At 54.5% G+C, this 16,339-nt stretch overlaps 7 protein-coding genes across 8 annotated transcripts; 2 read left to right on the top strand and 5 right to left on the bottom strand.

The window, feature by feature from the left end:
• Positions 1-581: 581 nt before the first annotated feature.
• On the bottom strand, positions 582-2,738 carry JDV02_004706 (uncharacterized protein). 2 transcript variants are annotated; one of them, XM_047985939.1, is made up of 6 exons: positions 2,401-2,738; positions 2,121-2,349; positions 1,536-2,047; positions 1,402-1,481; positions 1,119-1,339; positions 582-1,049 (listed from the first exon to the last, which is right to left on the bottom strand). In XM_047985939.1, the coding sequence occupies exons 1-6, from the start codon at positions 2,459-2,461 to the stop codon at positions 728-730; spliced, it is 1,425 nt and encodes a 474-aa protein (XP_047841919.1). In that variant the 5' UTR covers positions 2,462-2,738; the 3' UTR covers positions 582-727. The 2 variants fall into 2 exon arrangements, with proteins under 2 accessions (XP_047841919.1, XP_047841918.1); XM_047985938.1 differs by having other exon boundaries at positions 1,536-2,349; positions 2,401-2,553; positions 2,666-2,738.
• Positions 2,739-3,059: 321 nt separating this feature from the next.
• On the bottom strand, positions 3,060-5,175 carry JDV02_004705 (uncharacterized protein). Its single transcript, XM_047985937.1, has 2 exons — positions 4,781-5,175; positions 3,060-4,708 (listed from the first exon to the last, which is right to left on the bottom strand). Exons 1-2 carry the CDS (start codon positions 5,114-5,116, stop codon positions 3,167-3,169), a joined length of 1,878 nt encoding a protein of 625 aa, XP_047841917.1. The 5' UTR covers positions 5,117-5,175; the 3' UTR covers positions 3,060-3,166.
• Positions 5,176-6,245: 1,070 nt separating this feature from the next.
• JDV02_004704 (Formaldehyde transketolase) lies at positions 6,246-8,378 on the top strand (the record flags this gene model as incomplete). Its single annotated transcript, XM_047985936.1, has 2 exons — positions 6,246-6,398; positions 6,459-8,378. The coding sequence occupies 2 exons, from the start codon at positions 6,246-6,248 to the stop codon at positions 8,376-8,378; spliced, it is 2,073 nt and encodes a 690-aa protein (XP_047841916.1).
• Positions 8,379-8,577: 199 nt separating this feature from the next.
• On the top strand, positions 8,578-10,098 carry JDV02_004703 (uncharacterized protein). The gene is made up of 3 exons (XM_047985935.1): positions 8,578-9,014; positions 9,079-9,735; positions 9,815-10,098. Exons 1-3 carry the CDS (start codon positions 8,695-8,697, stop codon positions 9,951-9,953), a joined length of 1,116 nt encoding a protein of 371 aa, XP_047841915.1. The 5' UTR covers positions 8,578-8,694; the 3' UTR covers positions 9,954-10,098.
• Positions 10,040-12,069, bottom strand: JDV02_004702 (uncharacterized protein). Its single transcript, XM_047985934.1, has 2 exons — positions 11,746-12,069; positions 10,040-11,697 (listed from the first exon to the last, which is right to left on the bottom strand). Exons 1-2 carry the CDS (start codon positions 11,936-11,938, stop codon positions 10,157-10,159), a joined length of 1,734 nt encoding a protein of 577 aa, XP_047841914.1. The 5' UTR covers positions 11,939-12,069; the 3' UTR covers positions 10,040-10,156.
• A 649-nt stretch (positions 12,070-12,718) lies between these two features.
• Positions 12,719-13,753, bottom strand: ftmOx1 (Verruculogen synthase). Its single transcript, XM_047985933.1, has one exon. The coding sequence runs from the start codon at positions 13,598-13,600 to the stop codon at positions 12,722-12,724; it is 879 nt and encodes a 292-aa protein (XP_047841913.1). The 5' UTR covers positions 13,601-13,753; the 3' UTR covers positions 12,719-12,721.
• A 596-nt stretch (positions 13,754-14,349) lies between these two features.
• JDV02_004700 (uncharacterized protein) lies at positions 14,350-15,261 on the bottom strand (the record flags this gene model as incomplete). The annotated part of the gene is made up of 1 exon (XM_047985932.1): positions 14,350-15,261. One exon carries the CDS (start codon positions 15,259-15,261, stop codon positions 14,350-14,352), a length of 912 nt encoding a protein of 303 aa, XP_047841912.1.
• Positions 15,262-16,339: the final 1,078 nt, after the last annotated feature.

Genomic DNA, 16,339 nt, shown 5'->3' with positions numbered 1-16,339 from the left:
AGACTGATCAAATGCACTTGCAACGATTGCGTGATCACTCGAGGCAGATTGCGACTGCTTAATACAACGAATTCACCCGCAGGCCCACGTACATACACGCAGCGGATTCCGCCTGTGACCCCGTTCGGCCGCCTGCGACTTGCCAGTGCAGCGCACGACGGCACAAGCCAGTGGGCCAACACTTTCCCCAGACGCCTGAGCGCGCGGTCCCTGGATGATGTTTCCCCCCCAGCAATGGCGCAATCCTACCCGCGTCTTGCAAAGCTCACTGGTACGGTCGCACACCAGGCATAATGACGGTCGATTGCTGTGATTCTGCTTTCACCCGGATATGTTCGCCAAACGCTTGGCTGAGCCTCCGATGCCGGGACACCGAGCCCGACGACGGAACGTGCCTGGAGCGTCTGATCCCGTTTGGTGCCTTGCTCGCGGCTGCACGGCCGTGGCCCAAAACTTGTTGAAGATGGTCCCAAGCCGTTCGCCGTTCCACAGCAGCTTCAAATGCGTCTCTGGATTGGGACGTAACTCTGGTCCCCGGCAATAGCACGTGACAGAAAGGCCGTCGTATCTATAAGCAAATGGCCAAGTTTGGGAGCAGATCGCTATCGCTATTCATGTTTTGAGGTAAAGCGTGTCACACTGATATGATCCAATATGACGGATGCATTGTCAGACCCGATCTAGTCAGTGCCGTCATGCTCCCTTGGGTCTTCGGACCAGATCTCCGTCAATTAATACCCTTCGTCGTCCCATTGGAAGCTTCGTTGAGCCTTCCCACATCTCCATCCTGCACATTCGGTGCACTATAGAGGCTTTCCCCACTGTCGCTCTCCCCTGTGGCACCAAAGTGTCTCAGTACGAGCCACGCAGGGACAATTGCCAATCCCCAGAGCGCAAAGTTCAAATAAACACCGCCAACGTGCGCCATGACTGGCACGGCCTCCAGACCGTAGCTGACGGCCTGCCACGCGGACTCTGTGCCACGCAGTAAGGCCGAATACCTGATGATCTCCTCCTTTGACTCGGACAGGTTCTGTATGATGAAGTAGCTGATGTCGCGGGGTCAGCATTTCGTCTCGTGTGTCCCACCAGTTTGGCGACATGATTACTGGACGTACAGGAACAGGTAGTTCAGCTGAAAGCCAAGCAGCAAGAACAGGAAAACCGCAAAGCCCGGACCGAAGCCTGAGCTGCTCCAGTCGTGTGTCGGCTGCGTGCGATCATATATCGTCACAAGAATCGTCGCCCAGATCCACCATGCGCCCTGAAGCGTCACGATGGTCCAGAAGGAGGACCTTGCCCTGATCTTCAGAGGCACCCGTGTCCGATCAAGCCAATACTGCACCAAAACCATTAGGAGGAGAACAAACGGTGGAAGGCGTCGAGGTGAATGACATTTACCCCTAGAAGGTTGCCGCCGACTACAGCGACGATGCCGGAGAGGAAGGAGCCCAAGGCGCGGGCCCTGACGGTGAACCATACTGCTAGGGGTCAGCAACGAACCTACTGATGACTGAGTCGTTTCTGGGTCGTACGGGAAAGGTAAGTGAAGAATACCGCCTCGGCAAAGACAGCTTGCCCAATAAACAAAACAATGAGTAAGAATTTTTTCGTGAAAAAGAGTCGCGTCGTTTGCTTAATCTCAAACCAAGGGTCGTTCAGGATCGACAGGTCAACCTTTTTGCCATCCCGTCTCTCGACTTCGTCAGGGGGCGTCAGGCAGAGCGCGACCACCGGCCCGAGACACTGCAGAGCAATGAAAACGAGGAAGACCGTGTAGGAGACCTTGCCCGCTTGGTCGCGATCCGTGTTCAGGCCCAAGTTGATGGCACCGCCGAGGATTTGGCCGCTGACGCGAAACGTCAACCAAAACCCAAGGGCTTTCCCGCGATTCCAGGGCTCGGGGTAGGCGATGGCAATAGCCGCCTCGGCCATCCAGAACACGCCCGCTGAGATGCCGCAAAGTGCCGCGCCGAGGATCACGAGCCACTCTGTGCCAAATCTATTGTTTGTGTAAAGGCCGGCTGCATACGGGGCGTATCCGAGGCTGGAGCGGAGGGTTAGCGACGGCCTGGCGTCGAGTCTCACACGCATCGCAACTAGGCGGGCTCGGATCTTACGTTCCGAAGATCAGCGCGCCCTTGATCCCAGTCACGCGCACCAGTGCGCTCGATAGCCAGCAGGACACGACCATGAGGCAGAATGTCAATGCATTGGCTGTGTTGACAAGGTATGGCTTCTGGGAGCCTCCCGCCCCCAGTGAGTTCATAGCCCCCCATATTCCGGGCGCCGCCAAGTTGCACAGGCCGAGGATGAGGATGTTGTAGAATGTCGAGCGATACCACGTCACTGTGAAAAGATCAGCAACTGTCTGGATGACATCAAGTCTGCAGAGAAGACCTTTTTTAGGCTCCTCCAACTGTGTCGTGGAGTCGCTGTCATTGGGGCTGATGTTTGACATGCTGCGATACTGTCAAGTGACTGTTGGCTTGCAACCGAGAGCAAGCGCTTCCAGGGTGTGGTTAACGTAGTATTCTTACTTCGAGTGAATATCTCGAGTCAGTGAGCAAGTATCTTCCTGGTACAGGGCGGGCAGCCATGTGGCCGTTGATATCGTCGAACTACGATGGCGACCCGCTCTCTGGCGATGTGCCCTCTGACTTACACGAGCACGCCATTGCGACGGAGTTGCACCACATGACGATCCCTGTTAGCCAACAGTACGCGTTCCATGTCATGGCCACGGCGCAGCAGATGCTTTCTTTGCACTTGGCGCCCGCCCGAGATTCGGAAGATGGTTGATGATGCAATGCCGGTCGCGGAATCATATTTCCTGTATGTTGGCTTCATCAGGGTCCTCATCCCAGAGCGGAGAGAATCCGGTGCCACTCTATCGGCCAACTTCAGGCTCTGGGCTTCGCCGCATTTCCTGCATCATCAGTGGCTGCCCCATTCCACTCTGCGATGGGTGTACGGCCGAGAGCTCCGCCGTGTGGCAGTAGATACGCATCGTGGGAGGGCTGCGCCAATTTAGTTCGCACGTGGGAACATGGCGATTCCTCCCAGGCTGTGCTGACCACCAGTCACTCTTCGCGATGGCTATACCGAATGCTGCGACAGATGCAACTTTTATTTCTGTCATGCAACAGTGCGTGGCAACGCGCGCTCATGGCACGCTCCACCAACTCTCGTGTACATCTCGCAGGTCTATGTCATCGGCGTACTGCAAATACGGCGTCATGTCCGATTCCAGATCAGCCTCACGCCTCGTCCAGCCGTTCCCAAAGTACCAGAGGAACCTGTTCCCAGTATCGGACAGATACGTGTACTTCCAATCCTCCCATCGCGGCTCGCGTCGTGCTATGGTGAGGTGCGCCGCGCTCCCCGGCCAGGCCCCATGGATCCTCCCACCGGGCCGACCGCCATTGTACCAGGAGCTGCAATGATCAGAGAGTACGGTGGTTTTGAAGAAGGCATCGGAATAAGCGACGAAGTCGTCGGCAGCTTCCGCCGATGGCTCGATCGACTTGATCCCTTCTCTCGCAACCTTCCTCAATAGCTTGGCGAAGTAGGTCAATTGAGTCTCAACGCTATGCGGTACCGTTCCAGACGGGCCTGTCGCGTGGGGGCCCTGGACGAAGAAGATGTTGGGAAATCCCGGTGTGGCCAGCCCCATGTATGTATAAGGGAAGCCATGCTCGCCGTCTGGCTTCCAAAGGTCGCCCAGCTCCTTGTCACCAGCCCGGACGGGGAAGCTTGGAGCTGCACCACCCGTGGCTCCAGTTGCACAAAAGATGGCGTCGACTTCTCTGTGCTCTCCATCCACCGTTTCAATCCCGGTCGTGGTGAGCCGCTTGATTGGCGTCTGGATGTATTCCACATTGTCCTCTGCGATGGCCTCCAGGTAGCCAGGGCCGGGCGTAAGGCGCCGACAGTTTGGGGAGAAGTCTGGCACGATGTGCTCTAGCAATTCGGGCTTCTTATCCAGACGCCTCTTCATGATGTTGATGAAGGCTTCCTTGAGCTCCGCGTTTTCCTCTGTGTCTTTGAGGAACGAGCGGAAGCGTCGCCAGTATTTGTCCTCCAGTTGTTTTCGAAAGGCAAGATAAGCTGCTGGGTCCTCGAAGCTCTTCTGTTGCTCTTGTGGGATCGGCTGTGCCTCGAGCGTGCGATCGTCACCCGCCCAGGACGAAGCGATCCAGGTCTTGCTTCGAGCGTAGTGGTCCAGACGACCGACCACCTTCTGCAGGTTTGCGACAACCTGAATACCGCTTGCCCCATTGCCGATGACTGCTATCCTCTTCCCCTCGGGGTCGAAGGATGGATCCCAATTGGAGGTGTGCCGAAGCAATCCCTGGTACTCGGATATCCCGGGGTATTGTGGCAGTCGCCAGTCGTTGAAACGCCCGATGCATGTGAGAACAATGTCGAAGCTGTCGCTTACTGTGTTCCCCGAGCCGAGGTCGGTGGCCTGCAGTAGCCATTTGCCATCCTCAGGCTTCCATGTAGCGGCATCGATGCGGTGTTGGAACTTGACATGGCGATAAACGTCGAACCTGCGAGCCACCGACTGCCAATAGTCCCTGATCTCCTCTCCGGAGGCAAACTGGTCCGACCAGTCTTTCTTGGGTGCGAAGGTTGACTGATAGACGTGGGACGGGATGTCGCATTGCACTCCGGGATACACGTTTTCCAGCCACGTTCCGCCCTGCGACGAGGCTAAAAGTCAGCTTGCGTCCCCCCGAACCTCACATTCTGGCCACCACGGGGCCGCCTATACCAAGTCTGTGTTCTTTTCGAAAATGGTCAGATCGATTCCTGGAACCTTGATCGGGAGCAGAATGCCGGCGACGATGCCCGAAAGCCCTCCTCCAATGACGGCGACACGAAGCTGGCGAGGCTCATCGATGAAGCGATCGATGACTGCAACATTCGAGCGCTGCGTATCAGGCGAGTCGTTGAGGATTTCTGCGTTGCCGGAAACGACCTTGCTCTTGGGTGACGCCTCAGCTCCGTTCGTCAAGAGGGGTTTGTTGCTCGGGTCGGTTTTGTTGTATGACTGATGAGTCGCTGTAAAGCCAGGCAAGTCGCTGGGATCTGCTACCAAGATGGCCATCGCGGAACCAGATACCGCCCGTCACAACCGGATTGTTGAGCTCGAATGCCAACGTCACGGTCCCAAGGCGTACGATTGAGATACCGGCATATTTATCCGCGCCCTCTCCGTGGGAATGCTTCGCACGCGCATATAACCCACCGCCTGGCTGGTAGGCGTGTCGCCATGGGACACGACGAGCACGCAAATGCCCCCGCACAATCACACCATATGTGGCGGCCGGCTGCAAGAGCGTCAAAGCTTGTTTCAGGATACATCGCAAATCCTCTCAAGGACGTCGATGGAAGTCTTCGTTCTCCTGGCGGACGTGGGGTTTATTACCCAGCCTCCTCCGCTCACCTCTGTACCACCTCAGGCTCGACCTCTATGTGCTGTTTCGTTTCGTGTAATCCTGACTCCTGAGCTCCATTCCCGATCCTCTGTCAGGTCAGCTGGGCAGTTAGTAGTGGGCACCAGCGTCCAAAGCTCCCGGCAGGCAGTGGCAGGGTCTCCCGGGAGCTCAATGATACGACTTACACCGACACAGTCGAGGCGCGTGAGAAGCAAGCAATGCCAAAGACGACACAATTCCGACAACGGACTCCTCATATTCGAGCTGTCGCGCCACTTCTCATGCCGGCAAACACTAGTCTCGCAGCTGCGACATCGGCGCGTGAGCGACCGGTCAGCTGTAGACTGTATGACTGCCCAACGCCCAATGTCTCAATCAAGCCGCCGTTCTACCTCGACGTCGCGAATAAGTCACGGCAAAATTATTGCAATTACCATGGACGCGTGCGCTGCGCGTAGCAATACAAGGTCCATGTTGGAGGCACCTGACCATTCTCCTCGTGGTCCGAATTCCGAGCCCAATGATTGATGCACTTCAGTTCCGGCTTTTTGGTCTGTGCTATCCAGTACCGAGTTCCGGCCATCCATCTGGATGCATCCATGGCCTCACCAGCTGTACGACACGGCTGCATGGCTACTCCGCGCGTGTCTTCCCCTATAAGGCCAATCAACCTTTTGCTCATCCGTTTGGCATCTCATCGGTCCGCCTCGCATACTCATTGGTTCCCTTTAAGCTTTAATCATGGGCGAAAATATGACATCGAACAACGTTCGTGAAGAAGATTGCTGCAACCGCGGCATGGACTTACAGGCAGTGAGGGACATAAGGAAACTTGTCATCGACCTCTGCCGCCAGCACAATGGTGGCCATGGCGGATCTGCCATTGGCATGGCACCCATGGCAGTCGCCCTGTGGAAGCATGTTATGCGATATAATCCGATGAACCCAGACGTATGTCAATCACTTGGCTGGCTCTAATGATCCTGAGCTGATGAATATTATTGTGATCAGTGGTTTGACCGAGATAGATTTGTTCTATCGAATGGACATGCAGCTGTCTTGCTGTATGCCATGCTCCACATCTCCGGGCACCCGCATATGTCCATGGACGAGCTCAGGTTGTACGCCAGTGCAAAGCCGGTGGATAGAGCCACAGGTAAATGGAAGGAGGCCCTGTGTCTTGGTCACCCAGAGATCCATGTCTCCGGCGTTGAAGTGACTACCGGGCCTCTCGGGCAAGGCATCTCCAACGCCGTAGGGCTTGCAATCGCATCGCGCAACTTGGCAGCAACCTTTAACCGACCCGGCCACGAGGTGATCGGATCCCACATTTATTGCGTCACCGGAGATGGTTGTCTCCAGGAAGGAGTGGCATGCGAGGCATTGGCCGTTGCCGGAAACCTCGGACTCGACAACCTGACCTTGATATATGACAACAACCGGGTGACCTGCGACGGCCCTCTGGATTGGACGGCCTTGGAAGACACAAATGCCAAGATTAAAGCATTGGGGTGGCACGTACTTGATGTCCCAGACGGCGACGGAGACCTGGCTGTGTCCAACATTGTCTCAGCTTTGGCCGAGGCGAAGACCCTGAAAGAGCGTCCTACCTTTATAAACGTCCGAACTACAATAGGCTATGGGACTCTGCACGCGGGAACCGCCAAGGCGCATCATAGTTCATTCACAGCGGAAGATGCAGCAAAATTTGCTCCGTCCGGCGAGTCCGCCACACACACCATCTCCTCCGACACCAAGAAGTATTTCGCGAGTCTTGTCGACAAGGGAAGCGCCCTGGAAGAGAAGTGGAATGGCGTTCTCAAAACCTATTCTGCTAGCTATCCTGAGCTTGCCACTATCTTGGACCAGCGAATGCAGGGCACGGTCGACGTTCGCGCGGCTGGACTTTTGGAGTCGATGGAGGTCCCAGATTCGCCCATGGCGACCAGGCAGTTCAATGGCGTTCTATTCAACCGCTTGATCACCAGCGTCCCTTCCATGATCGCTGGCGGCGCCGACATGTGGAACTCCACCAACATGAGCGACGCGGCGCAACAGGAACTCATCTTTGACCGCTCCCGTCCGTCTGGCAGGCTCGTTCGCTACGGCATCCGCGAGCACGCCATGGCGGCAATCTCCAACGGCATTGCAGCATACCGGCGCGGCTGTTTCCTTCCAGTCACTGCGACGTTCTTCATGTTTTACCTGTACGCGGCCCCGGGTGTGCGGATGGGTGCCTTGAGTGATCTCAGGGTAATTCATATCGCTACGCATGACTCCATCGGCGAGGGCCAGAATGGGCCAACGCACCAGCCAGTTGAGCTGGACAGCCTGTATCGTGCAATGCCAAACTTGCAGTATATTCGCCCAGCTGACCCCGAGGAAGTAATTGGGGCATGGGCCGCCGCGTTGGAAGTGGAGACGACACCGTCCATCATCTCACTGGCTCGCGAGCCCCTACTCTATGGGCTTTCAGGGACGAATAGGCAGAAGGTAAAGAGGGGAGGCTACGTTTTGTCCGAGGCACAAATGGACGTGAAGGCGTTGGTAACGCTGGTATCCTGCGGCTCTGATCTGCAATTCGCAGCGGAGGCCGCGCGGCGACTCAACGACGAGGGCATCCCGACACGCCTGGTGAGTATGCCCTGCATCGAACTTTTCGAAAAGCAGCCGCAGGACTATCAAGGCGAGGTGCTATCCGCCTCCAAGCACATCGTCTCTGTAGAGTCATACGTCTCGACTGTCTGGGCTCGATTCTGCGACGCCTCGGTCGCAATGGACTCGTTTGGATACTCGGGCTCGAGCACGGAGAATTATGCAAGATTTGGGATGGACAGCGATGGTGTGGTGAGAAAGGTCAAAGCCTTGATCGAGCATGACAACCCCGGTGGCAAGATAGGTGTGTCTCGAAGGTGGAGGCTTCTAAAGTAGCAGCATGATAGCATTGAGCCGGTGATTCGGCTCGTAATCACGTTTTGCTAGAGATCTTCACTTATAATAAATAGTGCTATTCCTAAAGGAACCAATCTCTCAGCACAAGAGGTATTTTACTGTTTTTCTCGGTTTATATCAGCGCCTACATAACCGGCCCGCATAGCGGCCCGTCTGCCCAGGGTCGTAAGGCGTTGCTGCCTTACCCCGCATCTATCTGAGAGGTGTAAAGCCCTTTGCGCCTCTTCTAAGTCTCTATTACCGCTCACTGTCTTGGCGAGCAGGAAAAGACGAGTAACGACGAATCTACATTATCATGGAGTGTGGCGGACAGACTGGACGTGGCTTCGGTGAAGAGATGTTAGGTAACGATGAGCGGTGCAGTTTATCGGGGCTAGAGTTCTTCGATAGTGAGGAGGATAAGAAGAGGCACGCGAAAATCGCGGCGCGTGCACAGGAAATGTACGACGAAGGACGGCCTTTATTTACGAGGGAGATGATTGTGGACGCTCAGAGGCAGATAGATGAGCTCAACGCGGGCAGATTCCCGGAGGCGGGGAGCCTCACTGTCATCGGTATGGACAGTTGCCGGTACGACAACATGCGAGTCCTGTTGGAACATGAGCGCCACAAGAGGTGAGCCTTCTGGGCCAAATCCCTTGCCGCAGATTACTAGAGCTAACTCGCTGGGCGATACTAGCTCTAAACCGACAATGCAGTTCAATGACGCATACCGGTTGACTGACCTCACCGGCCGAGCGGCTGTGTACTATGGAAATGGAGTAACCCCCGTCCAAATCACTTGGGCGAGGCATGTCGTTCATATCGATGATACCTTGAACATTACTACGGCTGATGTAGCCGCAATTCTGGACTCTTGTATAGGCAGCGTTTCTCGTACCGAGACGTGGCAGATGCTAGAGGCCATCATTAGTGGACCTGACATGAAGCGGCTTCGAGTTGAGAAGGTCATTGCTTTCGGCCTGGGGAATTTAACGTCCGGAGCCATTCCAGGCGACGAGCACCGAAGCTCCTGCATGCAGCATGCGGTGCTACTTCTCCTCGCGAACCTGCTCCAGGAGATTATGGGCCACCCGGTACAGCTCGTTGCTCAAGACCCCTCATATGTCGCCACTTGCAAGGAGGTCCTCCTCGCGAGAGGCGTCGAGATTGCGGAGCCAGAGTCAGGGTTTCTACTCGTGGACGAGCACACGCTGGTCTTTACAGTGTCGTGTAATGTTCCCGTGAAGCAGATCGTGACGGAGCTGGCGCGTCCGGCGGCGATAATCTGGGGCTACGTCGAGCCTGAGCACGTTCCGCGTACATGGACGAGGAATGAGAAGGGGGTATGGGTTTTGTGAGTGCCGATCCTGCCCCTAGAGTTAGGCGCAAGGCGGTGCCGAAGTCTATACTGACCGCCACGGGGATCCGCACAGTCCATATACGACGGATCATTCATCGCCACGGGTGCGTGAGATGGTTAAGGAGTATACCGAGTATCTCTTACCCGAGGACGACGCCTGCATTAGAAACTCGGCGCTATATATCCGCAAGGAAACTATAGATGCTGCGTGAGCTTCACGTGCTGCGCCTCTAATAAGTAGAGTAAGTAAGGGGGGCCAAGGAGGATAAGGTGGAAGACAGACGGCTAGATAACCTTTCGGAACTTCGTTTCTTAAAGCACTTGACTACGCCAGTGATACCCTACTTAACTATCGATCTAACTTTGCTCGCGCCTCTGCTGCACCTTCACAACGCCATTAGCCTACTAATCTGGTTCAATTTCCTTCATCGCTGCTGTCAACTATCGGCAAATCCCCCACCTGCCCAAAGCTGATGGTAACATTTGTCATGATGGCCTTGCGTTCGTCGCCGATGATTGGGATCCACGAGCATTCCCCCGTCGGGCCACGGGTCTGATGGTGCATCATCGGAACGACCGTTCCCGTTTGAAGATTTTCAACATCGAACGACAAGTGCGTTGTTGGACGCCTGCTCACTCTCACAAACGGTCCCGCCACAAGTCGATGTACAGGGTCGAGCCTGTACTTGCGGAGGCAGTAGAAACGGAACTCGGTCGAGACCATGAGACAGGCCTTCCAGGTATCGTAATCGACGAAATCCAGGATTCTTTCGTACAGTTCCGAAGGAAGGCTCCCTGGTGACTTGATTGCGGCACGGCGAGTCGCGGCAGCATCGAAGAAATTGACAAGCGCTGCAAGTCCGGGGAAATGTTCTTCGAGACTAGCTGGAGTCGCCGTGCAATTGGACTGTATAACCTTCTCGCCGTGCTGGGGCCGGGCATGCATTCCATCCTTAAGCGCAGGGCGCTCTCGTGGGTGCGTACTCACACAGTACTCTGCACGCAGAGGCGAGAGGTCGACAGTGTTGCTGACTTTGACGAAGGGCTTCTTGCCATCGCCAACTGAGACCTCTGCAAAGACCGCTTCAAAGAGTGACAGGATGACGACCTGAAAGTTGACGTGTCCCTGCTGGACGGCCCAATCAACCACCTTCGTCACCGCCTTGCCATCGAGCACCAACTCCAGGCTGACCAGCACGCCCCCTACCCAGTATATGATCTCCGTGGGTGAGGCTCCCGGAGGCTTGCCCGGCCGATGGGACATTGAACCAAAATGTAGAGGGACGCTGTCGCCGACCCATTCATCCTCGACAGGGGATGGTGTCAAAGACCGATCTGAACGGCAGCATTGTCGCTGACACTGCTGTCCACGATGATCATGGAATTTTGCTTGATTAGATGCAACAGACACGAGGGCGAACATCAACTCACGGAAGGGGAATGAGTCTGCGCTCCACTCCCTCCCAAAGTTAATGATCTGCGGAGAATATGTTTTAAGGATTTTGGCCAGAGCGTGGGTGAGGAACGCGCTCCAAGCTCCTTTGATGTTTATATTTGGGGATGCGAGGCAAACATCAAACGGGATAACTGGATCCGGCTCGGGAAGCGTCAAGGCCGGCGAAGCCATGTGCTCTTCCGAGCATATATCTAGAGAGATGGTAGGCTTACCCAAGTAGATGCTATCGGAGATGGCCTCCATCCATAGGTCTCTCTGGCGAGGGATGCTATCCAGCTTCCAGTGTATGCTATTATTCATTGTGAGAACTTCGCTGTCGAGGTTGATGATGTAGGAAAACTCAAAGACCCAGTGGTCCAGTCGGTTTGGCAGCTCAGTCGGAAGCTCCTTGAACTCATGGTCCCGCTCGTCGGGCTCGGGGCCGTTAGGGACTTCATAGACTTGATCTTCGAGCTTATGTTCCGTCGATGCATAATGGTTCCGCATTGACTCGAGCCATTCTAGACGGCGTTAGCGGTCCGCTTTACATGGAAAGCCACGTAACATACTCTGGTATTTAGCAGGGTCCGTAGGGATGCGTGCGACGATGTGTGCGCCGAGGCCCTCATAGTCAGAGTCATACTGATGATAGCGAATGTAGTATCGCTTGCGGAAACGGACTATCTCGAGACCCGGTGTGAATGTTCCCATGGCAGCCTGGGCTAGAATCTGTTGTGCGTCCTGATCGCCGGATGGAAACATCTCATTGGTTTGAGGAAATCTGGACCTTTCAAGTCCAACAACGCAATTGCGACCGTTTGTCGAGTCTAGCAACTTTGGCTACTCAAGGGAAAAAGAGAAGGGCGACGAGGCGAGGGATCAGCAGCCATAGGCACGGTTGAATTGTGAGCTAGGAATTTGATGACAAAGGGCGGACGAGGTACCTCGAGCACCACCATGTGACTCGAAGGAGGTGGGGAGTTGCTCAGCCACCCGGGCAAAACAGGCACCGCCCATCGCCTCCACGTTCACGGGCGACAAGTAACCCAAACGCAGCCCGACCTGGGAGGCTGCCTGGGCTAGGCTCAAAACAATATAGGCAGCCAAAAGCTGTGTAATAAGACTCAAACACAACAGAAGTAAAACCTCGACAGGAACATGTTCAAGAGTTACACAGACAAGGACTGGGGCCGCGTGAATGTGGACCTACCGCCGCTCAATGATACGTTTATCAGATGCAGTGTTGCAGATGCCGGGGAGTTCCCATTCCGTTGCACTGTTCTCTGTCGCAAAGATGCGGCCACTTGTTATCGAGGCCCGCCTCTCCTTGCTCGGGGTTCTTGTGTGCGGACACGGAATCCGGCATCGCTTCCCCCGTGATCCTCGCTGGTCAGGTCGGGGTTTTGTCTCGAACTACGGCATGGCTCTCTCGTGAGGATGGCTGCCACTACGATTCGCGCGTTGATGTGGGATCGTCCCCTTATACGACGAGCATTAAACTATGTAGCTATGCCCGGGCCCACCGCCCTGGCTTTTGACCAACGGCTATGTGGCTGGGTAGTAAACGACGTCGTCCGTATGGCTGTAATCACATTTCCATAACCCCAAGGTATCCTTTGGAAATTGGGAGCGGAAGCCAAGCAGGCGCTGCGCCCGCGGGCTGAGCGTCATAGCAAGCTCCTTCCGAATAAGAAACGGATACGCCTCCTCAGGAGTTAGGTAGGAAGGCTGAAATGTGATGGCAAGACCTCGTCTCTTGAAGTCGCGAGTCCGATTAGCGCCGCCACCGTGCGAAACCTTTCCACTGAAGAGACACGCATCACCCACTTCCATTTCCGCCGGGACACTGTCTTCATGGGTTCCGTACTCCCGAAAATTCGCCCACTTATGACTTCCAGGTACAACCCGTGTGGCACCGCTCTCCTCGGTGAACTTGGTCAAGGCTACCATAAAATTGATGACCGCCTCGGGAGCGTCGGCGCCGCAGTATGTGAAGATTGGGTATTGGATTTGGTCACGATGTAGCTCTTGACGGTTGCTACCTGGACCAATCTCAATGGTTTGAGCCGAGTTCATCCAGTACGTGCCCGCATCCTCCATGAAGATCGCTTCACAGATTTGATGGATCAAGTCATGCTCCAGGACTTCTTCGCGAAAGGTCTTACTGTGCGTAACCAGATTCGTCAACCGTTTCGTATTGTACCCATGAAAGTCCTGGAGTCGTTCATCCGAGAGTTTGGTGCCAACTGCAAGCTTTTCCATGACAGGGTCAATCTCCTTGTTGATACGACAAACCTGGTCTGTTGTCACAAGGTTTTTTATGATGACACCACCATCCTCACGAAGGGCGCTGACAATGGCATCGCAGCCTTCCGAGGCTTCGACCTGTCGCAGGCTGGGAGGCTTTGTAGTAGTGATAGCCATAGCAAGGGTCGGCCTGAAAGAATAATGGTTTGGTCGCACCTTGATGAAAGTGGCACGGAGACTTTCTCATGCTTGCCGGTTGCCCATGTCGATGGAGTCTCACCAGTTTATAGTCACGGCTGCAAGGGCCACCTCGCAAGGCGCGGTTAGAACAGATAGAACCAAGGGTTGGTACAGCCATGCGGCTCCTGCATGATCAACCGCCGTTGTATCTCATCACTCGCATATGTGTGGCGTCAACGCTATGCACGTGGTATCAGCAATGTTTGTATTTATAATACATGTCCGCGTTGTCAGGCATGTGCGTGTTATCAGACGCAGGTGTGTTGCCAGGCATGTGCAATGAGCGCCTGCAATGGCACCATGCCGATAGCAAGCAAGCGGGGCCTAGTCAGTCACCAACGTACCGTACTTCAAGTGTGTGGTCACTAGATCCGCCTGATCCGTTCTTACCCCCTATCCGAACCTTGGAAGCGCTCATCATACTCCTGACACTTCTACTGCGACCCATCAACCTTTATACCCAGTACCCCTCACAAAGAAGTCATGAGCGAGTTGTAGTCACCGTAGGCGCCAAGGGTTTGATGAACGTAAAACAGACAAAGCAGCGCTCGCGATGGCCTCTTGAATTGCCTTCAAGGGCCGCAGAGCATTCAATTTGGGCGACCACGTAACCTGGCACAGCTATTTGCAATATTTTAAACGACGAGCTCCAAAGAGGGACAATGCTTCCCCCCCCCCCCTCCTTTTTACAAGATCATCTCAGGGTTGCCATCGTATTCAGCCAGCCCATCTTCTAGCGTTCGGAAACGTATGCCACGGAAATACTTTTCCCTCTGAACATGTACCTTGTCCTGCGGCAAAGACCCGGCGTGGCTCACCGAGAAAAGGTGATGGTCTGCCAGGAGCAGCATGTCATCGTCCTTGGCATTTCTTACATTTTGTGTAATATTGTAGAGCGACACATACTGAGTTGTGAAGTCTGAGCGGTACTTCGATGTGATAAGTCTCGCGACGTCGTTCCAGCATGAGCGCTCCCCAGAGATATAGGTGTACGGTTCCCAGGCCGGTGCAACAACGAGTTGTGCTAGCGCTTTGGCGACGTCTCGAGCCCACGTGAAATCCACGGGTTCCGTTCCGGTCCCTGGGATCACGATGCTGCCGCCAGTAAGGTTTACGGGGCAAGCATCGTCGATATCCTTGAGAAAACGGTTCTTAGCCGGTACGAGGTAATCAGCCAGCCAGCCATTGGAGACCAGGGTCCATTCAAGGTCTGTCTGCTCCCGTAGGATGGCACGAATCGGTTCTCGAGTGCGATAGTAGAATCCCGGCTGATCCGGGTACGTTTCGACATCGCCAGCAAATTCGGAAGGTATGAAACGCTTGCATTTGGGACTCTGCTGGCATGCCTGAATCAAAGTGCGGTGGACATCAATGAACGTTGGCGTAAAATCCGAAATTGTCGATATGAGCACCTCGCCACTAGACAGAGCAGTGCTCAATGATGTAAGGGTATAGTCGGTAATGAACTGAGTGACACCCAATCGTTCAAAGTGTGGTTTGTACTGACGCGTGAGGATGACGAGTGTATGTCCAGCTATGGTGAACTCTTCACAGATGTAGCGAGCCAAATCACCGGAGCCAGCAATTATCACATGCATCGTGCGGTGACAAAACGCAATACATACAAAGAAGGTGCTACTGAGCATTGAGGGATGGTTTGAGTTGATTCCGAGGTGCAGCTTTTATTATGGGAGACAAAATGTCTCCAAAATGAAGTGACACGTCACCAGGCGAGCTCGCTTTGACTTGGCAATACTGCACACTGCACACGAGCCGCAGCTGAAGCAAGAGCATATGAAGCGGCTGAGCGGAAAGCTTGCAACTCCATGATCTGTTACTTGCATCTATAGAACAGCTGTGATATACCAGGACACGGGATGTCGACCAGATCAGTAACTCAGCGGTAGCCACACGCTTCCGGGGGCAAGAAACGCCCGCGGTTGGTGACAGACGGAACAACCCCTGGTCACTCCCTGTTTGAGTTAGATGACAAACTAATAAGGCGGGCTACGCCATCCGCCGAGCATCTGGGCTTGGCGGTCGCTTTGTTCTGCCTTACGTCCTCTCCCCTATGCAGTCCTCTGAGCACGTGAGCCACTCCTAAAATGGGAGCTGGTAAACAATACTAACAGCAACAAAAAGAGAGAAAACAAAGCCCATGTGGCAAGCTCTTATTTGTTCATGCTCTGCATTTCATGATGCGAGCAAGGCGACGCCATCAGTCAATACAACGGCCGTCATGCCCGTCATGCAGCTCACAAAGTAACATCAGCTGCGTTCACCCTAAGAAATAATAGATCCGCTATCTGAAAGCGGGACAATATTGAGAAGACGGCTCAGCTGCACAGAGGATACGACCGTGGGGGCTGCATGAATATTTGCTGGATGTAGCACCCAAAACGGAGCCCTGAGCACTGGCCTCGTCTGCCACCTCCTGTGCTTTATGACATGGAATTATTGTCGAAAACCAATAAACGTATTTCGTCGCTGACTCAATCGAGGTAGGCGAAGTAGCTAGATAGGCTTAAGACGTGTGAAAAGGTTATTATGGTTGTACCTGCTGGCCCACAAGTGCCATACTGTATTAATTTGGTCTGAGATGGACACTGTCGGTACACGCCATGTCAACGCTCGCAGCTGTTACAAAAACAGACAATTTTGGATCAGCAAAGGCTC

The sequence above is a fragment of the Purpureocillium takamizusanense genome, chromosome 4 (assembly GCF_022605165.1).
Source record: "Purpureocillium takamizusanense chromosome 4, complete sequence".
Classification (NCBI taxonomy): Eukaryota; Fungi; Ascomycota; class Sordariomycetes; order Hypocreales; family Ophiocordycipitaceae; genus Purpureocillium; species Purpureocillium takamizusanense.
Note: the sequence above shows the minus strand (reverse complement) of the source record. Positions and strands in the feature narration are given on the sequence as shown.